This window comes from Hippocampus comes, unplaced genomic scaffold, assembly GCF_001891065.2.
Source record: "Hippocampus comes isolate QL1 unplaced genomic scaffold, H_comes_QL1_v1.1 scaffold225, whole genome shotgun sequence".
NCBI classification, from domain to species: Eukaryota; Metazoa; Chordata; class Actinopteri; order Syngnathiformes; family Syngnathidae; genus Hippocampus; species Hippocampus comes.
In genome coordinates, this window is record NW_017805197.1 from 65807 (window position 1) to 88430 (window position 22624).

At 45.0% G+C, this 22624-nt stretch overlaps 1 protein-coding gene across 2 annotated transcripts in view; it reads right to left on the bottom strand.

Moving 5' to 3' along the window:
- The window catches only part of khdrbs3 (KH domain containing, RNA binding, signal transduction associated 3), a 57863-nt gene that overhangs the window by 19022 nt on the left and 16217 nt on the right, over positions 1–22624 (bottom strand). For both annotated transcript variants that reach the window (XM_019868827.1, XM_019868828.1), the window contains exons 2-5: positions 10513–10631; positions 5600–5716; positions 1071–1217; positions 211–350 (exon numbers count right to left, since the gene is read on the bottom strand). In XM_019868827.1, the coding sequence (XP_019724386.1) occupies positions 211–350; positions 1071–1217; positions 5600–5716; positions 10513–10631 (523 nt within the window). The remainder of the gene's footprint in view (positions 1–210; positions 351–1070; positions 1218–5599; positions 5717–10512; positions 10632–22624) is intronic.

Genomic DNA, 22624 nt, shown 5'->3' on the forward strand with positions numbered 1-22624 from the left:
CCCGAGTTGTTTCCATAAAAATGACTTCCTGTACTGGATAGCAGAATTAAGACGCGTGCTTGCAGCTCGAAAATGACACTATCAACCGTGACAATGCGAGCAGGATCCGACGTGGCCACCAATTAGAGGAAAATGCCGCCTCAGTGGCTTCTCAACATGAAACGGATGCAAGTGCGCAAACACACATGCGCAGAAGATGAAGCACGCTACCTGGGAGGTCCTGGCACAGGTGTCCCTCTTGCACGGGTGGCTGACTTGCCCCTTACCGCTGGCACCTTGGCATCTTCCGAGCCTCCATTCAGGTACGTGAGCTCCTGCAGCTGGGCCTGTCTGATTTCATCGTTGTAATCCTGCGCGCGCGCGCACACACGTACACGCACACACACAGCGCACACACGCACACACACACACACACGCACACACACTCGCATATTTAAAAAAAAAAAAAAAAAACTCTTGTGCGTGCACACACACTTTCAATTAAACTGCATTCAATTACAGACTTTATCTCCAGGGCTACATCACCAGGAAGAACTAATTAATATACTTTAGAGTGCTGCTGTTCATGAGACGGTATATATCTTTAAAAAAAAAAAAAAAAAAAAACACACATACACACACACCTCCAATTGCCTTTTCATGCAACTATACCACTACATTGGAATACATCTGCAAAAGCATTTAAATGTGTCTCGACACGAGCCGTGTGTGTTACTGTGTTCCATGGGGACAGAAGGGGAAAAAAAAAAAAAAAAAAAGGCACCGGTGAGCCTGGGTGGTGTTGGCCGGCTGGTTGGGTTGGGCTGCAGATAATTAATGAGATGTAAATCAGTATTGCTGAGAGCATTGCAGAGATCATCTATAATAAATGGCAGGAGAGTAAATAAACTTGGTGCGGCATGCTGCTACCAACGACGCGATATGGGGGTAGGAGCACTCCAATGTGTATGTTTGTGATAAAAAAGGTCACTGTCCCATTGAGGACGTTTTCCATGTTGAGAATGTGTGTGTGTGTGTGTGTGTGTGTGTGTGTGTGTGTGTGTGTGTGTGTGTGTGTGCGCGCCCCATACTGGTATGAGAAACTTCTTGATCTCCTCTAAGGCGTGACCCATCCTGGCGTAAGCCTCAGCCGGCGGAGCAAACACCTCGATGAGGACGTGCAGGTCTTCGTTGAGGTGCTGGTATTTGGCCTCGCCGCTCTGGCGCAGCTCTTCTTCCTGACGAGGCGAAAACATTGGAGCTAAATGGGATGCCAGTTAGCTGTCAGCTTGCGCGATTGGCCCAGATTCCCATGACGGGAAGAGAGTGATGCTTTACTGGAGGAGATATGTCTTGGCGGGGGGCGCCACTAGTAAACAGGCATCCTTAAAATTATTTGGACTGCAGCCGTCAGTCACCACTGATCGGTTTTGTCCCGTCACAGATGCCACTTCCTCAAATGAGACTTTGCCACCCTTCGATATTTCAACGATAAATTCCAGCTAAAATGGCACGCTCAAGGTTTTCCCTCATCATTTAAGAACGTGTGCTGAAAACGAGTTTGTTTCACATCACTTTTACTTCCACCCGATTTTCCCCAGCTTGAGACTAAAAATGCTTTATGGGGAAGAATTAGGCGCGTTTTAACCCCCTTACATGTTTATTTTTGATGATCTGTCACCTCTGAAGTTAAAAAATCTACAATGTAGAAATGGGTTTTAGCACACGCAGAAGAAAAAAAAAAAACAGAGAGCAGCCGCACCTCGCTCAAAACCACGATGAGAAACGATAGCATGTAAACAGCGGCAGGCTGCGGACCAGTTAGGCCCGCACAGAAGCAGGCCAGGATCATCATGATGGCAGGAAATAGGACGGCAAAAGCCCCAAATGTCTCCGATAACATCACATGAAGAAACAACAGGTTCAGTGTCCCACTTTCTCCCTTTTCCACCGAAAGAATCTTCTCCGGGGCTTTCCGATAGGCGCTGCTTCCTTTTTCCCCTTCTCCCGCCTCAGCACCAGGCGAGCCAGTATCTGATGTCATCTAATTATAAATAACCTTCTTTTAAGAGCGCCAATGGTATGTTAATGAGATGCGAATTTTCTCCATAAATCTGGGCTTTTACCGAGCCGCCGGTGTCGAATGTGTAAGCAAGAATGTGAGGAGAGACGCAGATCTGGCCCTGCTTTTCCCTTTCATGTGTCGGGATATTTACATTGGGGAGGAAAAAAAGGAACAAAAAAAAAAAAGCTTTGGAAAACAATCATGATTGTCTTAAAAAGACGACTCAGTCTAATGATACCATGAGTCATTTCAGCACATCTGCTTTAAAATTCAAAGCGGCTGTGGGGAAACTATACGGCCTGTGACAGCCATGAAATTGTAAAAACGGATAAACCCTCACAGCAACTGTTTCAAAAAAAAAAAGAAAAAAAAAGCCACAAAAGCTCGTAAGACACGACCGCCGACGAAAACATCTTCTTCAACTCAGCACCTTGCATTTAATACGTGACTCTTAGAACGTATTGGAAAGCACACCGGGTGTGGTATCTCAATCTACGTGGTTGAACGCACCATCTGCATATGGAGGCCACGTTATCAGCGCTGATAAAGATGATCCAACCGTGTAGACAGCAGCTAAGCGGCCCTCTGCGACAGATTACGGTTGTCTGCTTCTTACATCTATCTGCCGTATCTGCCTTCTTTGTGCCACCCCCACCCCGCCCCCCTCCACCCCGCCCTGATATATCTTCTTCGAAAAATAGCGGTTCACTCTGGAAACGCACAGGGTGGACGCTGGAGCTCCCGCAGACGGGGCTTTGAAGGGGAAGGAATAACTGAGCTAAATCCCCTTTCAAATTAAATATTAAAAGAAAGGAGTCGGGTGAGGGATCCTGGCCAATCTACAGCATCAGACTGACGCCGGGAAGTAAAATGTAGTCATTTCTTGAACAAGAAAAGGAAGGCAGGCGATAATAACAGCTTCCAAATCAGTTGGATGACAAACACTTGCATTAGGCCAATTTGCCACGACATCACGTCTTCCGGATGGCAAAAAGCTAAAGCGCGACACGGTTTGACTACAAAAGAGCAACGGAGAGGACGGGCCAAGTAGCTTGAATGATGATTGTAGCCGCCTTCTCGAGTGCAGTAGTTTGAATTTGTGATGCGTCAGTTGAGAGGATGCGACTGCCTTGGCTAAAAAGACAAAACATAAACAAATGATATAAAAAAATATATATATAAAAATAGAGCACATGTGAATGCATCGAACCCAACCGAAAATGTGCTAAATGGAAGGCGTGCAACTCACAATTCTGACTGGTGGTGGTAGAGCAAAGAAGGCATTTTTTAAACTAAAATAGCAGCTTGTTTGCATTTCCCAATGATTTATTTTCATTGTATAACTCACGATACAGTGTCAATTTGACCGTCATTCCTCAACCGCAAAAAAGTGGCACCGCCTTCCGTTTTGCAACACATCGCATTCCTTAACCAGGCAAGTCGCATGCCACCGAGATGTCTTGATCTCGCTGAGTCGGTCCCCAAGTTTGATGCAAATCACAAATTCAACTGAATTGCGCATAGTTCGAACATTCTGATTCTGCAATGCATACATTTGCGTCAGCTTGGTTGATCCGTCAACAAGGTAAAGCAATACAATATCTGTTGCGATGACAACGTGCACCCTTTCATCTTTTCTGCTCTTGGTTTCATCATCTGTGGCGTGAATAGAAGCTGCAATCGCTTGGGTTAACCTCCTGCGATGCGCTCCATCGCAAACGAATTCTTCCGGCTTAAAAGCCTGCATGCCAACACTCCAAGCCGTCTTTCTTTGGATGACGGGGAGTCTAATACATTTGGTAAGCACTATATATGATGCTATTATTCTCCAAAGAAACACCAAAAAGTCCACATAAAAAGACGAGGACAAAAGGGATACACCCTGACAATTAAAACAAGAATTCAATCACACTGGGCTCGCCGTAAGCGAAGCATAGTAAATTAATTTTACGGGCTACGTGGGGATTGTGAGAGAAAGTCCCAGGGAAGAAAATGGATGAGTTAATTATGGCGCGAACAAGAGGGAGGGGGTGGGCAGCACAGATGCCTTTACATCATGGCGCCTTGACAGCGGCAGGACAGCTGAGGTGCCATAACGAGGCGGCCGAACTCGGGGTCCCGACAGCTCGGCGCCTTTCAAACACCTCTGCACTGACGTTATTGTCAACAAGAGCGGCAAATATTCGGGCAATTATCCCGCCGCTTTACAGCGTCTGAGGGAAACGAGAGAGCGACGCACTCTTTATCTTCCCGACGCACGGCTGGATCTCGTGACTCGCGCAATGGCATTTCCGTCCACCGCGGCGTGGCAACTTCCCCACCCGAAGTGCAGCCTCGGAGGCAATGTTTTACCAGCATAGAAATATAATTATATAAATAGAAGCATCGGAGCGTGGCTGGTTGCGTCTGTGGGAAGGAGGCGGCTCTATTTTTACTCCCGCTTGAAAGAGCCATCGGGCGTTTTGCCCGTGCAGCGGCCTGACTGACTTCCTGGTTCACACTCGCAGGAATTCCGAGCCTTGAAAACTACAGTGGCACATTCTCCTTAAATCCACAGCAGAAAAGTCAGCAAAAGGCTGAAGATAGGGAGCAACTCCCCCCACCATTAATAAAAGAGAAAAGCGGCTAGAAGCTGAGCCGCCGGGTCTTAAATCGCACAGCAGGCATGTGCAGACAGGTGCAGGTGCTGGGGTCAGCACATCTCCGTGACGGATCTCTTCCTGGACCGTCTGAGACTATCGATCACCGGAATCAAAAAGAATGCGCTATATAATGACGAGAGTCATTGTGGCCGACAATTCACAGACGCCGACGAGCCCGGCCAAGTCGATTTATACACCCCCGCCCCCAGCCGCACTAACAAAGTCCGCAATCAATTCTGATCCTTCTGAGCTGCCGCTGGCGTCAATTTATATGCTCGCTTCAGACATCCACATAATCATTGATAAATAGGCCCTGTTAAGCGTGAATTTTGCTCCAAATTTCTCTTTTAAGAAACTAAATGAATTCCAGCTAATTAGTCTTTCTTGTCTGGCTGCCGTCGACGGTTGACACAACCGCATTCTTCGGCGCCACGATGTGTTGTCTGCTTTTGTCTCGCCCCGCTGCGCGAGTGTCCACTTTTTTTTCACAAAAACGTGACTTTGTCGAATTCAAATGGACCCGAGGCAGAATTAAATGCTGCCTTTTGGTCCGAAAAACGCGCTAAGTTGAAACCGGAGAGTGGCCATTGCGTCATCTTTTCACTTGTAAGGAAGCAAGGCAGCCTTTTTATTGGAAGGAATATTCATGACAAGTGACTAGTTTTCTTTTTGGGGAAAACAAAATTATAATTCATGTATGACTCTTGTACCTTATTTGATTGACGTTTTAAAAACTCAACGGAGGAGCTTTAGCATCCTGAAACATGTTTAAGTTTGATGCGTGTTTACGCCTATAAAAACAAAAAGTGCGACCACGTTTCAAAATGGAGTAGGTCACTTTGTGAAATTACGATCGCAATCATTCTGACATGAGTGGGTTTCGCTCAAAAGGTAAAGCGGAGAGTTCAGTTACCTTCTCTTTGTCCCGCATGGACCCTTTGCCGAGAATGGACATCTTTGTGAGGGTGTCCTCCTGTAGCCTCTTTAAGGAATTCCCACGTGGCCCGAGAAGTTTGCCCACAAAGTTAAACTGCAGGAAAGAAAACAGAGTGGGGGGGGGGGGTGATCAATCAAGCAGCTGTTTGCTCGAGATAAAGCGCAAAGACGCCCGCGTCAATTTAACGTAGATTTAACCTGAAGAAGCTTTTCACCGAAACTAATAAAACCTTTTCTTTGCATCCTGAGTAGGATCGATACAGGCGGTAAATCAACCGTATGTTGTCACCGTTTGGGCTTTTGCTACACAAGAACCATCCGAGTCACCGTCGATCACGTTGGTGATAAAATTGCCTCGGGTGACTAAATTACAGTCTTTATTCTCTGAATTTTCAGTAACCGCCAAGCGAAGATGAACTCACAAGGTCGCTGCGTTTTTGTCCGTGAAAGTAAGCCAAATGCTGTGCCATCACAATGCCAAGCAGCGCCGCGTTCAGAGACCCATCAAAGCGAGAGAAACCGTAACACTCGCCAAACCCAATTCCACTCACAGCCGGAGACGGTCAAAGTGAGACAAAAGATGGCCAAAACCTTTCTGACTTGTTCCACGGTCCCTTCGCCAGTGACTTATTCGGCCGTCTCCTTTTACCGCCAAAGTCATCAATTAGCTGGCGGGAGGTAACACCTCACCTCACCCTTTCCTCTTGTGTGCCTTTTGTTCACTGAGCTTATTCAGAGGCACCTGCCAATACCTGGCCGATGGCTTTGGGAGGGGAGCTTCAGTGATTTACTCTCGTACAGTAATATGTGGTTGGGCTATTTTTATTTTACAGTCCCAGAAAGGGCGGCGCGTTTGATCCATCGCGTGTTTCTGGAACTGTTTACAATAACTGCAATTTCTGTGAATGTCATCTCACGCGGAGGACTTGATTGGAGGGCTAATTCAAACCGAACGCAGGCAAAATAGGGTCAGTGTCCTCCTGCGAGATGGAGTCACTGTTGCAATGGTGACTGACGGATATCGTCGCTGTCCCATATTAACCTTGTCTCGCCACTTTACAGCCATGAGGACTTTTGAACATAATGAGATTCCCTGCGAGAGTGCGATTGCACCGTGTTCTGTTGAAGAACAAATGACGGCAAAGCCATGCTAACCGCGAAGCTAACGTGGAATGGGAGAGCTGCGAAATACCAGAATAAGTGCCAGGGTGGGACAATTCAGGCAGATCTATGTGACAATGGAGTGTACCAACTATGGCGAGCAAATTAGCGATTAAAATAAGCGTCGAGCGAAAATAACAGCTCCAGAGTAGGCACACATGACGTCTGAAAAAAAATTTGAAGTGAATACGGATCCATCAGTGCCGCTCATGTCAGTGAGGTCATTTTTTTTTTTTTTATATCGGTATTATTATATGTGTTTGCTCACGTGACTGCTCACGAGTTTTTTGTGGTCTTGAGATCCGCAGGCTTTGACGAGCTTTCGGGTAAATCTGCTGGAATGTCATGAGAGACTGTGAATAGAATGCTACAAAAGTTGACCGTGGACTTTTTTTTTTTTTTTGGCAAGTAAGTCCAATGAAGAGACAGTGTCAGGAAATGTTTTGAATGTGCTGAGTTTAAGCGATTCCCTGCACATTCATCATCCTGCACATGGATACCGCCTTGATCACCGAGCTGTACGGTGGGACGGAACGATGATTTGGCAGGGCCGGACACAGACAAAGTCGTATTGAGCACACCTTTTCATTCTTCTGAAGCATCCGACACGGTGTCAAGTGAAGGGTGATCGTGATGGATGGCAAAGGATTCGGGGGGGTAATTCATTCATTCTGCACAGTAAAGCTCAATGCTGAAAGCATCAACGGGGATCTGCATTTTCTGTGTTTTTGCGTTCATAAAACATTTGCAGAATTTAATCAGGATGTTGCATGGAGCCTTTAAGCAGAACGCAAACGAGAACCTTTTTCATGTGTTTTAATTATTAGTGGATGTGCATTAAATTTACAGGACCTCCTTTTACATGCGACTGCTTCTACTTGTTACATTAACGTATGAAATAATAATGCCTATTTTGATCGATGCCGACAGAGAGAAATCGTATGCCCATGATTAAAATATACTCAATATTCTCATTCGTAAGACGCACCATCTTAAATTGTGAACGTGGAGTGTGCAGGGGGCGCATGCAATTTCCTCGCTGCATTCAAAGCCACATGACATCAGCCAATACGGTCTGAGTGGTAATACCATTTCTCATATGGAAAAATGATCCAAATATGAGTCTTCCAAACAAATAAATCCCCCGCTGTTTATCATCGACAAAAATCTGTCCTGTGACTAATACTTTCGGTATCACGAGGGATTAGGTGACCCGTCTGGACTCGTATGATGTCACCGCGTCATGGGAGAGGATTGTGATGCTATGTTGGGAAACGGTCACGGTAAAACAGGATGTGGGGGAGAATTACCAGAACCTCCACTTTCTTCAGATAAAAGCAGGGAGGGGAGGCATTATTTCTAAGCATCATCTTGAAACCGGCGAAAGAGATGGCAAAGAACGCGTGGTGGCGCTTGCTTTATGGGTAGACCGCTGAAATCTTTTCATCATTCGCGGAATGTCTCACGGCTCGGCCTGGTGCTCAAAGAGAGTCCGAGCGGAGTCGTCGTGCTGAGGGCAGCAAGACAAGAAGGAGGGTCTTGGGATAAAATGGCTTGTTTCTCCAGACAGGGAAGAAGACCACAGTACTGGAAAGAAGCCAGTGGGACTCCTTACGACTTGCTAATGGGCCTGTAGTGCCTTCCGCCAAGAGATCCGGCGCACTAGTTAGCCACTACTCACCGTGCTACCCCTTAGGTCATGAAAAAGAAGACCGTAAACGCGCAGACACTAATTTGTTGTCACGTTCATCTGGAGATGGGACAAACAGACTGATGATGGTGTCACGAGACAGCAGGGTAAAAACAAACGAGGAGCTGACGGGCTGACGCAAAAACAATCCGAACTCAAACAAATCTGAGTTTCGAGTTTGATGAAATGGTGCCAGGGAGAAAAATTCCCAGACAGATCAGGAAGAACGGAAACCAGGAAGCGTTAACAACAATGGCAACAGATTCACTCCTCATCCATCATCCTTTTTTTTTCTCTTTTAAGGTAAATGATGATGTCGGCTCAAAGAAGGATTCGTGACGAATACATTATGTCTTGTGGCAATTTAAAAAAAAAAACAGCAGCTTCTGTTCCCCCCCCCCTTGGGCTAATTTAGAGGGTTTCTATGGTAGTCAGTAAACAATGTTAGCAAAGCTACAGGATGTTTTTTTTCAATAGCATAAAATTTATCCCGCTACTAGCTCTTAAACAACAACATGGAAAATATTTTTTCCCCTTTCTCTTTTTATTATATGAGCACAAGTTAACAAAAGATGAAAATTAGTACTTGGTGACATTTTTTCCCCCCATTTTGCCAAGAATTGAAGTTGTAAAACAAAATGGTAAAAACAATTTTTTTAAAATTCATTTTTACTTTAGGATGTAACTCATTACGGTACAGTTATTTCATCTGCACTTTTTATTTTAATTACCTCTACTTAAGTACAGAGTATGAGTGCTTTTACTACCTAGGGTTTAATGGAACGGCCATCTGTGCAGTGCACTTTCACTGGAAAGCAAAGTGCTCCTTTTGCACAGGGAAAACACACACACGCACATGCGCACATGCGCACACACACACACACACACACACACACACACACACACACATCCCGAAATGGTCATTTGGAAAGAGTTCCGCCATCTGAATGAATACCAGAGCCGAAAGTTGATGCTCAGCAACACAAATGAGAGTGAGAGGGGGGAAAAAAAAATAAATCAATTCAGATGAATGACTTCCGCCATTGCTTCCTGCCAAAGAGAACAAATTGAATTTGTCTTCCCCGCGGTGGCTTGTTGGAGCTCTAAACAGCGTATCAGTGGCTCACCTTATCAGATATGTCAAAGCAGACGCGTTCAGCTGTGAAGCCAGACTCGATGCATAGAAAACACAAGCATCGACACTCATCGTCGCTTTTGTCCAATGAATTCAAGCTCTTCTTCCATCTTATTTACAGTGGACGCCATGATCTGAATCTCAGTGACGGTTGCGACGTAGGTTGCAAACAAATTACGAGCACGGTCATGAGAATGTTTCCCAAGCAGAGCGCATTATCCACAATCCCCGCTTTAATTTTAGTCGTAGTATGGTACAGTAAACCTCCGAAACGCTCACACTCGTACAGAAGGACCTTCGGCTCTTCAATAAATCCAAGTTGTTGGAACACCCACTCGTTGTTCAATAAAGCCGAAACCGCAAACACTCATTGGCCAACATAAAGCGTGGCGTGACCTCAAACTGCCTGGGCGGCAGTGCCCCCTTTTGCTTTGTAGCAGGGCACCGTCAATGTCTTACCGCGAGCCCCCCCAAAAAATGGCTGTTATTTACCTGGAGCAAGGAGGAATCTATCGCGAGAGGAGAGAAAATGAAATCGGCTGTGAGATAATTCCCCTCAATCTTATATTCATAAATATTCATAGACGTATGAATATGGTGAGACATCAAAGTGGCATTGATCAAGGTCAGTGTAATGGAGATGTAGCGTGCGTGCGTGCGTGTGTGTGTGTGTGTGTGTGTGTGTGTGTGTATGTGTGTGCGCGACAGAAAGTGGGAGGAACAACTCCTGAATACCGCTCTACTTACTACAGTAGGAAGTCCTCTTGATACGTGACATCAAACAATAGTCAAGACTACTGCAACAACAAAATATCAAGGGGCAGTAGTGAGGAACTGAAAAGCAAACTGGAGCAGGTTGCATTCGTCTATAAATAAATGCCGCACGTTCGGTGTGTCGGCTTACTTTAGGAAACTGCTTGACTGGTATCAAAACTTTCTGGCCCAGTTTCATGTTCTTGTTGATGACGACGTCGATGAACTTCTCTTCCTCCTTGCCTTCCTCCTTCTGAATCTTGTCGATTTCTGAAAGACAAAAGGAGACGTTATCGGCGGGTCGGTGTGGGTCATGTGATTGATTCATTTTGTCAATCGGCGTCATTCCGAGAAACTTTGTATTATATACTCTGTTTTAATTGAACATTCAGTGATTTTGATTTGATCTATTTAATTTTTTTTTTTGCACCAAACTTTACTTTGCTCAAATTTAGTGATAATTTACCGACCTCAAAGCCATTTTTCCAGTGTATTTGGTTCACTCCCAACTGCATTCAAATGCTGTTCAAGGTTTTTGCCAGTACAGCAGAAAGTAGCATCATCCGAAAACAAAACCTATTTCTTGAAACGTGGCATATATCATAAATATATAACATGCATCATTTAGAACCTAGTATAGACCCGAGGCACCCCGTGTATACACCTCAGACATGACATGTCCCCCTTTGCCAAGTTCTGACTGAAAAACAAAGGCAAAAAAAGTGTTTGGGGTTTTTTTGGGAGGGTGTTTTTGCCGACACCATTTCATGTGGGCAAATTCCTGTGATTGCTGCTTAAATCATTTCATGTATGTTTTGCTTTTTACTGCTTTTGATGTTGAAGTAGAAGACATATGTTCTACTTACTTATGACTTATATGTAATATTATTAATATGTGCAGGTATACAACTCCAATGCATGAAACACAATCAAATGCGAAAGAGTTCAAGTATTAGCAGGATGATTATTCATCATTACTATCACTAGTCACTGACCTTTAAATTCTGAATTTCACACAAAGCAAAGAGAAAGCCAATAAGCACCTGGCCAACGGTCTTCGCTTCATCTTGCGGTTCTTGAAAGGTCACAGAAAACACTTTCACTCTAACAACCAGGTAGCGCAACGCCCGTATCCAAATTTCCGTCAATTTCAAACAAAGTAGTGCTCGATTAGTAAGAATGACTTTAGGACAGAGGTCGGGTTTTGCGAGTTGTTGAACATACAAGCTCTCGAAAGGATCATTAAAACAAGGTCGGTCGGGGTCCCTTCAGCGACACTCATGCAGGTGTTGTTACGCAAAACCTAATTTTCTTGTCATTTGAGCCAATATCAATTTACTCGGAAGGACTTTTACCGAGTCCCTTTCAGGTGCCCAGTGGAGGTGGACATTTGAGCATGTCCTTACAAGCTATAGCAAAAGAAAAAAAAAAAAAAACATTGCTCCCGCCATCTTTTTCATGTCGAGGCGCTGGACTGTGATGTATTTAGAGGCATAACCTTGAACACTTAATCAGATGGATAACAGCGGCCTTTCGGTGGTGGTAAAATGATTTTGCGGAAAGGGCAACTTATGAATGCGGAGAGCCAACGAGAAAAAGAAGAAAGAAAAAAAAAAACTAATGGCAAGAGGAAGGGTGAGACGGAGGGCAAACTCCATTTCGGATTTGTTTCGTGTAACATAAAAATGATTTAGAAAAAGATGACAGTGCCCCAAGCCATCAGTGTTTTATTATTATTATTATTATTATTATTATAGTTATTTGTTTTTTGGGGGGGGACTGTTTCATTTGCTGTGAAGGAGTATGAGATATACCAAAAAGAAAAACAACAAAAAAAAGCGCAAAAAATGTGTACAAGTGAAAACAGAGCAGATCCTTCTTTCCACTTTATTCCTGTCACATTTTGACAGAGTAAATTAAATGCTCTCAATAAATAAAACACAATTCCTCAGAATTTGCAATGAGTGCGTTATTCTCTTACAGTCACTTGTTGTCACCCTTTTGAAGAATAAAGTCACAATTAATAAGAAACATTCACGTTTATCCAGAATGAATTCGGAATATGGATTTTGTGTATGCTACTCACGAATGACATGCTAGCACACTGTCATGTTATTGTTTTAAATACTGTTTTCTTGGTGTGACAACACGGTCATTTTATTCATGAAAACTTGTGAATTTGTGAAAATTAATTTGCATAAAATAGATCACAATAAAAATATCAACATCAAAAGAATTCAAAATTTCACCTGAATAAAATTTTATTATTCAAAGACTCTAAAAATATTCTTAAAAAAAAGGGTGGGGGGGCGAAATCATACATTTACATGTCACATTGTTAGTTGTATCGCATGAAAAAAAACTATAATCTGAAAATGATGCAGTTTACTAGAGTAACACTATCACATTACTAATTTATTAATGAAATAGTTTGTGAGTGCAATTCGCCTTAGGAAAAGATCTTGAGAGTAAACTGAACGACAAAAGAAAAAAAAAAAGCCTGAATAATTTTCTTTTTCTCCTAACTGACCACCGTGAGAACATAGAAATCTAACGTTTTTCATGTAGAGGGAGCAACCACATACACAAGATTAATCAATTACGCAAAGCCAGATGTGCAAATTGGATCCGAAAAAAAGGGGGGGGGGGCTAGTGATTAATCAATAAAGCTCCCGCTGCATTAATATTGCAGGAACTAATTACAATTATTTGAGAGGAGTCTCTTAGGTTTTATTTTTTTTCCCCCACCAAGGATAAAGGATAATTGAGCTATCAGGGAGATCGAGATCTCAGAGCCCCAGCTTATAGTCAGGGTGGCGCAAAACAACATTCTGAGGAAGAAAAAATAAAATAAAATACAACAACATTAATATTAATGCATCACCTAGCAACATGCCCAGAGAGACTCCATCCTCTATTGAGATGCGTCGCGCCTGAGATTGTTACCGAGACAAGTTTCGGCTTCCTATTGGCCCACTTTTGCTCTTATTGAAGATTTGACCGGAGGAGAACTTTGCATTTCGCAACCGAATTGACCTCTGACTCACCCTTGCCCAGCAGGTGCAACCTAAACGCGGCTTCGGATCAGTTGTCAGCCAGTGGGCGTGAACACACCGCGCTTCTTCTGGGCGGCGTTTATATAAAAAAAACAAAAAAAAAACTGAACTGTGCACCACCTCTGCATCATTAACAGCTGTTGTGAAGGAGGAGATCCAAACGCCGACGGAGCATAATGCGTCTGTTGTGCTGAGTTTTTTTTTTTTTTTTTTAAGGAGACTCTCCCGTGACTGCAAATGCGGCAATATTCTAATATGGCCACTCGGAGAAGCACGACAAAGACCTTGAATGAATCAGCCTGTTGGAATGCTAAGTGGTGATAAGACGTTTAATAAAAGGCTGTAAAATTGTCTCCATATGGATGGATGAATAGATTTAAATGCAGCGGAACCTCTGAAGTCAAAGGTCCTAAAAACTTGAGTTTGGCCTCCAAGTAACTTGCAAAATTTGCAAGAAGATTTTTTTAAATAGAGTTAAATGAATCCCCTAGTAATTTGAGTACCTTTGTTAACCTCAGTTAACCCTGACTACTTTCTTGAGGGACTTTTATTTTATTTTTTTTAACAGTATTGTACACGGCCAGGAAGAAGTCAAGCCACGCCTAGCAACAATTATATGCAGGACGGTAACACGCCACCAGTGCGGTGAGAAGACCAACTTCAAAATAAACCTCACCTTACCAAATAGGATATGAATGCATTGTGTGCTTTTATTTTGAAGTCTTTCATGCACCGATAATGATACCCTGATAACATAATCAGCTGTCCACCGTAGTCACCGCTGTGCCTGAAAGGGTTAACATATCATGTTAAAATTTGTTTTTACGATTTTTGGGGCATGTCGGACAAGAAGTCACCTCCTTCCCTCCCTATGCAAAACCTTGCGTGCTCTCTTAGCATCGGTGGCTAAACGGTGCAGCATTATACATTCGTATGAATACAGCCAAAAATAAACATTTTCATTTTTTTTTTGTGAGGCCAATGTTCATAGCCATGTAATGAATTCATTTTCCCCAGGTTACAAACTACAAAAATATTCTTCAAGGCAACTGAAACATTAATTTGGGTCTCGCGCTTTAAATGAATACACAAAAATACAAGAGGGAGAGAACACATTAAAAAAAAAAAAAAAAAACGCGTCAGGAGGCACGGAGTCCGCATGCGACCCGCATTGTCGCTCAATGCAGCGGAACCGACTGGTGCTTTACAATTAGTTGCACATAAAACTGTTTCATGGCATATGTTTGGCGCATTAGTGGCTCGAGCTACAAAGTGGTGTTCATCTCACAGTGGTATTTATCCACGCGCGGTGTCTTCTGGCGATGCCTGCCTGGCGTGCAAAACATTTCAGCGGCAATAAAGACATGCTGACAGGAGGTAGAGTAGCATTAATGATCTCTTTGGTCTAGAATAATAAGAAAAAAATGTTTGACATTTCAATTAAGCAACACAGCGTGGCGGGGTTTTTAATTTTTTATTCTTTTTTTTTTTTTTTTGCACAGCCTTTGCCGCTCAAGTGCTGGCACATACTGTATGTTACCTCCCGGCCATGTTGCGCTCACTTCTAATCACGCGGCGTGACAAAGGGTGACACGTTATTTGGTGGTTGTTGTTGTTGCTGAGCTGCTTTATCAATTGCAATGTGCATCTGCGGAAAAATAATTGAGTCGTGCGGAGGAAGAAACCGACTTGCACCCTCAGTACCGGCAGTTTAAAACATTTAAAAAAAAACACTCAAATGAAACGCGGCGCAGAGTTTATATGTTACTCTTTAGTGCATCTGTAGCCGACAGACTTATTACTTTGTTTTGCAATGGAGCAGAAATGTCGCATTCATTATTCATCTGCAGAAAAAGATTTGTTTGCAGCGCGAAAAGGCACGGCGTGCTTGCTTCAAGTTGTTTGTCAAAGTCACTTAGTTGTCTGACACAAAACAAAAGAGAATCAAACAATGCATATTTAAACTAAGAAAAACATTGAACTTTATCAAACCAAAGTCTTCGAACGGATGTCCAACCTATCATGGGAAAACTAGCTTTCTGTCTTCTTGGAGATCTCGGTGCTCTTTCAACACAAGTCGCACACCTCTAAATTTGGACTGCGCTGTATATTGTAAAAAGCCCCATCCTTTAAAAAGAGGCAAATGATGAACCACCATAACGCGGCAGAACGATGTCTGGCATATTTACATTTTCAAAGAAGGCAAACTAATGTACGCACAGCATGCGAGTAAAGCAAACGTTTTAAAAGGAGTGAGGTCATACCCAAGTTCATTACGGGAGAGGTAACAGGGAACGCATGCAGTAAAAACCTCATTAATGCCGCGCAAAACCGTATTTGCATAAGGCGATGCTTCCCCGCGTCTCAATAAATTAGGACAAACGAGCGTTCATGTTTCTGTTGTTTGTCGGGCGAGCGTCTGCCAAGGCTCGCAGGCGGTCTGGTCAGCGCCAGACACAGTTTGCCTTGCACAAATCTCAAGAGCGCCGCCCGTGCGACAACGCAGGTTTTCGTCTGAATCACAAAGTCAACGCTGTGACCCTCGAAAGAGAAAACGCGACCAAAACGGAAACTCCTCCGCTCACTCCTGCGCCGAAATCTTCATTTTCACTCCCCACTCCTCCAATGCCTCGACAAGGTCAGGCTGGCAGCGGGAATTCGTCTCGCCCCTCTAATCTGAAGATTACATTCTGAGCGGTCGGGGAGGCCCTCCCTCGCTCCCTCCCTCGTTTAGCCTGCGTCTCTCTTCCCCTCGCCGTCTCTCTGCAGCCCTGCCAGACTGGCTCTCGACTGCGAGGTAACGAGCCAAGACCCGCTTACAGTGTCGAGATAATGTCCGCGGATTAAGACAGAGAGCCCCCTGAGTGGTGCTTCCTTCATTTCAGACGGAGGCCCGCGAAGTGTCAGGGATCCATCCAGCTCGCAACAGACACCATTGTCCGTCTTCTAAAACGCGCACGCGTGCGTAAAAGCTGCCGTTCTTAGCTGCGGCGATTGCAATTTCAGCGACATTTGTACTTCGACGCGACTGCCAGAATGGCTGCAGGCTTCCCGCTCCCATGTGACATCGCGGCGTCAACTTCAGAGCCGCGTTGTTTGATCAACATTTCGAGAGTTGCGGGGTGAATTCATCTTGGCGCCTGTTCACTTGAAGACACACTTTGGCGAAAGGGATTATCTCAAGTGTTCTCGACCTGCCAAAATCCTCACGCCTCATCTACCAAATCACGGGAAGTAGCGAAGGATCACGGGAGGAATGTGTGCGGCATGCGCGCCACTCCTTGAGGTGTCGAAATAAAAAGTGAGGTTGCCAGGATTCTGAGAAGTTATGGTAAATGATCAAGACCGCCGTTTCGAACACGCCCGGGCGTGTTATTCCTCACGCTACGAGCTGTTTCGTAGACACGAGTCTCGTCGGAATCAAGAAAAACATCACTGAAAATTAAACTTTGAAATTCTGAATGTGGAATTAGCTTGCTCCTCAGGCGTCAGAAATAGGTTAATAGTATTCCAACAGCCCTGATCCGAACACGCCGTCATTAGATATTCTGTTTAAAGACATCAGAAATGAGCAAAGAGTCCCCCGAACAAAGTCCCGCTCTACAACTCGGACCGTTGACATTTCAGAAACGGTGGGGGTGGGCAAGTGAGCTTCTTCTCCGTGCTCGTTGCGAGGGCGTTCATTTTGTATTTGTGCGACAGCTTGAAAAACTGGGTACTGTTTAAATAAATAAATCAATCGATCTCGCTGATTTTCCCCAGGTTTTGTCTAATAGCCATTTTTAATAAACATCAAACAAATTACAGTTGCCTTGGATTCTTTTTAAGATGACACAAAGTCACTGAGAAATATTTTGAAGGCTCCTAATCGTCTCTGGTGACGGAAGAGGGTGTTTTGATTGATGTCTTATTGTCTTGTTTGATCAATACTGTGCAATCGAGTCAAGAGTAAAGAGCGGCCGAGGCCACAAATCACAACCAGACGCTCGGCATGTTTGCAGCGGGGATTGTAAGGAGCAACAACAAATCTAACCGATCGCAAAGTTGCTACGCGATACGCATCACTAATAAGCGCAATTCGGAACTTCATTTTCACTCGATTACAATCTTCATGGTCAATTCCCCAAATTAATAGACCTATCCCGACTTTGGGGACATCAAAAATGTGTATGATTGTTGTCTGATGTCTAAAATCAATTGGGAAATAGCCTGCCATTTTGGGGTCATCGGGGGGGCAAAACAAAAGTGGTTCTTACGTTGGTGGAACCCTGTGCATTTCATACCTTATCGAAAACGACATCTCGGTCTCCCAAGTCACTGGAGTGCCCTTACCTGGAAACTACCGTTCGCTCTCTTGAACCAACAAAGCAGCGCCCGCAGTCTATGATGGAACAATTATGCTGATTTAAAAAAAAAAGAAAGAAAAAAACAGAAGTGCAGTGTAAACCTACAGGGTGAGTTGCCGCGCACATAATGAGGAAAATGCAGAGCTTATGCGACACAAGCGGCAAGTGGTGACCAATCGCCGTCTCTAGCACCGGCAAGCCTCCACTGCTTTGTCTTCATTAGGCTATCAGCACACCGCTCTGTACGACAAAATTGCAAGGCCAGAAGATGCCGAAAGTTCTGGATGCGGGGGTGGGGTGGGGGGCGCAGGCTTTAGAAAGAATCAAGCCCCAAAGATAAAAATCAACATTTGAATAATAAATCATCCAAACTGCCTTCTTTTTAGTTTCAAGAAAAAAAAGGAACCACAGGAAGGCCACCGCATCCCACAATTAAGAGGCGCTGATGTTTATGCTTTCGGGATCTTTTCCCCTAATGAAGTTACCCATAAAAACGTCATTAGGCTGTGAGAAAGGGGCCGGTCAGGGTGGGGGGGGGGGATCCGAGGATAAAACTGCGGGGCTTAATGAACATCGTTATCTCTGCCTCATCGTCGGCAGTTTTATCAAGATACACGCTGAAATCATCATAATGAGCAGTTACTCCTTCACTTTCAAAGTCAAGCTTTCGCAGCATCCCAGGTTGGACGACCCACTGGGGATTAAATGGGTTGCGGATAAAGCCGTCTAAAACTCCGGATGATTCGTAGGCATCCATCCCTTTTCGATTCCGCTTCTCACGTGCAAGTTTGCGGCAGACTCGGGGTGGGGGTGGGGGGGGGGGGTTGACGTGCAAGATCCCGACTTGGTCGTCAGTCACTGACAGGGCACACATATAGACACGGAAAATCTTTCACACTCACAATCGCGCCATCGCCGAGTGGGAATGGAACCGACGCCGCCTGCACGGATGTAAGGCGAGGCAATGATTACACAATCAGCCACCTGATGATCTCTCAACTTGTCCCGCCACCGAGGGAACAGAGAAAAGAATGAATGAAGACGACAATGACAAAGGCCCTGTCCAGATAGTCACACTTCCGGCCTTGAGCCCCACAACTTCCGGTTGAGGGTGCGAGTGTGTCGGGTCTGGCCCCGCCCCTTTTGTTCCACACTTCGGCATCGATGATGGCCACCTCAGCCGAAGGGTCCAGTTGTGAGCCCTGGGATGTGTTTTAGACACCAAAAAAAAAAAAAATATGGCGAAGACAGAAATTGAAAAAAATGTCAAAACGGATCAACCGAAGGGAGTATTTCCCATGAAGCTTTGCGAGGAGCCTCAAAGAAAAGGGTGGTGGAAGGGAGCAAGGGTGCAGGGGGCGGTTAGCAGGAGGCAGCTGTGGGGGAGGCAGACGATGCTGAGCGGGCAGCGGCCGGGCTGATGGATTACAGCGGCTCCCTCTCGGGGTAAATGGACACCGCCGCTCCTCCCCTTTTTTTAACGCCTCAGCCTGCATCGTCATTGAAACGTCTCCAAAGATGGAGGCGAACGCGCAGCTGAGCCGCTTCATCGGAGACCCGCGCGGCGAATTCAAGCGGCAAAAGAGATTTTCCGCACAAATCTGATCTCCTCCTTGTCTGCTAATCTAATATCGTTTGTATGACAAGAGCGAGGCAGACGCTCATTGATTGAGTCAAGACTAATTGCACAGAGAGCCCAGATTGTTTTCAGAAATGCAAGAAATGCAATTTCAGAAGCAAGTATTTGGATATCCGATCACTGCACCTGCTGTACAGCGACTGAAAATGAAAGAAAATATGGAGCTGGCCTGCCCATTTGCAGTGATAAAAACTTCCATTCTACTGGGAAGACTTTCGAAAAGATTTGTAAATTTTCTAAGGACCGATACCGATACCTCCGATACTGTACATCTGTACTCCTACTCTCGCACATCGATTTAATCACCTGTGGTAATTCTCAAGAAGCAGTTTTATCTTTGCTTTTAGTCAGCTTGCATGTTTACCAGATTTGGGGGATTCGGACCAGAGAAAGCAAAGCTCCTTTCCAGTCATATCCATCATAGCATATAAACACATGATTTACTTTCCTCTTTACAATTAAACATATTGTCTATAAACGGCTAAAGATGGCCGCAAAAAACACGCGGGTCTTCATGAAGCTCCTCCACCACAACTGCCTCAAAGCGATCTCGCGAATATGCTTTACTCCAAATTTGTATTTTAATATCATCGATTGTCGTCGAATTCCGCAAGGGGAGGTTCATTCAAAACTCAAATTTGAGTCAATATCGGTTGAACTCAATGTCGAAAAGAATCCAAAGGCTGCACTGACAAATCGGCAGTTTTCCTTCTACTGCTGACATGTGTTCACAAGTAATCCGCATCAGCCCATCACTGCGCTTGCATTGGCAAACCGCACGCTCCAACGTGGATCTCATCTCATCTCTTAAGTGTCAACACCGGCCAACAGCAACAACAGCAGCAGCAGTCGTAAACTACAACAAATGAAGTCACAAAAATCTTGACTTGCTGCGTCGCGCTTAGTTGGCCTGGATCGACTATACCGCCACGGCTTTAGATGCACGGAACGGAGGCAGCATAACGAACTGACTGCCCGGGGGCGATTGCTTTCCTTATTTAATGAGCTGTGCGATGCTAATGTACCGTATTTACACCTATCGATGGATGAGCGTTTTGTGTGTGTGTGTGTGTGTGTGTGTGTGTGTGTGTGTGTGTGTGTGTGTGTGTGTGTGTGTGTGTGTCTAGTGTGTGTGTGTGTGTGTGTGTGTGTGTGTGTGTCTACTATAATTGTTTTGTTTGTGGCAACCTGCTTGCGTATGTTTCAACAATTACCGTATTTCGATGACGGCGGCGGCGATCCAATCTGTGTGCTAGCGATGCAGTCGGATTGGAGTTTATTCAACTTGTGATTTTTATCCGCCATTTGCAACAGGCCCGATTCTGATCTGAGGTTATGCGAATTCACGGTCATTTTTTTTTTTTTTAAACTCCTCAGGCTGCCGTGACCCCCAGTTGCGTATCCGTAGCTTGTCTTGCGCTTTGAAAGTTTACATCGCAAGGGATCATCACTGCCTGGCGCGGCTCGGACGAAGCGCTTTGAAGGGCCGACCGTTCGCTGCGGCTGCTTCGGCCGAGCCTGCGATTAAAGGTCAGGCTGCTCAAGAGTGCACTCTGACTAAATAAATAATGAGAGGAGGGAATGTGCAGAGCAAATGAACCCGACGCCCGAGCACCTTGACTCATTGCTTCCATGTCAACAAGACGCCGCGGCTACCAAAGTCCTCGACATTTATCCCCCCCCTCCAAACTACGTTCATCAAGTGTCAATTGACCCACTCAAATTACAGCCAGCTCAATTACGGCTACTCTAAGCCCTCTTATTAAAAACATAACGATATGTTAAATCGGGCGCAAATAACTGGTCAGTCAGTTCATCGAGTCGCCGTTTTCTGCAATCCTTTCAGGGGATAATGGATCTCATCGGGCCGAATCCCACCCAGTTCTCTTCGTACTGTCCTTCAATTAGCGGGTCTAATTGTCACTTTCGGTTTACCGTCAGCCCTAATTTTGCAGGAGAGCTTTCTGGAAATTAGATTGAAAAGGCTAAATTGTCTCTTTCGGTGTTGGGGCGACCCGACTGATGGCACTAATGGTGGATTAATTGGCTGTAATTTGGGAAAATAAGCATCCCTGCTCAGTCGGCGATGGATTAGCATATTTGCTTCGCATTTTGCAGCAGGTTGCCAAATCGGAACAAAAGGTTCTCTATTTTAGTCCGCCTTTCTGCGTGATTCAATTATTTGTGAGTGTTTATAAGGTAAGATGGTGTCAGCCTGTTGATTCCAAAACTAGCAGGGAGAAAGTCAGATTTTAGGAAAGCGGAAGGCGACATCGTCCAAGACAAACGCAAATGTGATGAAAAATGCATGCGCTTTGGTTACTTGGTCAAAAGTCCGAGTCGACCTCCATCTTTTTGAAGGTGATCGAATCACGGCGCATTCTTTAGTGGCGCAGCGGATTCTTCTTGCCTTTAATCCAGTCCCATCGGAGACCATATGAGTGAACAAGCGCCGGAAAATAATGGCTGGGCGTCACTGGACCAGCCTGCGGGTAGAGATTAAGGAAATGAAAAAGGAGTTTGCCGAGTTCTTTGCGTCGCTCACTCTGTTTCATTATCGACCGGCGTGCCAGAGGGGACGACACTTTGGCTCGCAGCACCTGCGGCTTCGCCAGGCGCACCGACTTCCTCGGCAAACAATATCGGGATGGAGAAGATTTTTTTTATTTATTTGTTGTTATTATTATTTATTTATTTATTTATTTTTTATGACATGGGCCACGGGAACACGTGTTGTTTTTACCGGCTCTGCGCGTGGGTGTGTTACGAGTCGCGACGTGAGCAGTAAAAGGTTGGCAGACTGTTTTCATGCTCGTCTGAAGTGTGGAACTTCGAGAAGTTCTGTCAGCATGCCGCCCGCCTTGATGTAAACTCTGAACGATCTCATCGTGAAGATGGGATCGATTCGCGGGCCCCGACAGCAGTCACGTGATGATGCACCGGGTGGGAAATGGAAGTCGGTGATTTAAATAATAGAAGATGTTGCGCATACAGGAGCCTTGTTACTTTGCCGTCTTGTAGGAGTCGCTAATTGTTTGTCCATTCGGAGCGGCTCGAGTACGGACTGAGGCGCAGCAACCGAAGCTGAAAGGTCGAGAAGAGCGATTCCCATCCGCTGTGCCTCGCAACTAAAAGAGCGCGCGGGTTGACGCCGACTTCCATCTCTTACGGCTGCAGCAGCCGCCGCCGCCAGCCTGTCGGGAAGATGAAAATATGCCTGGC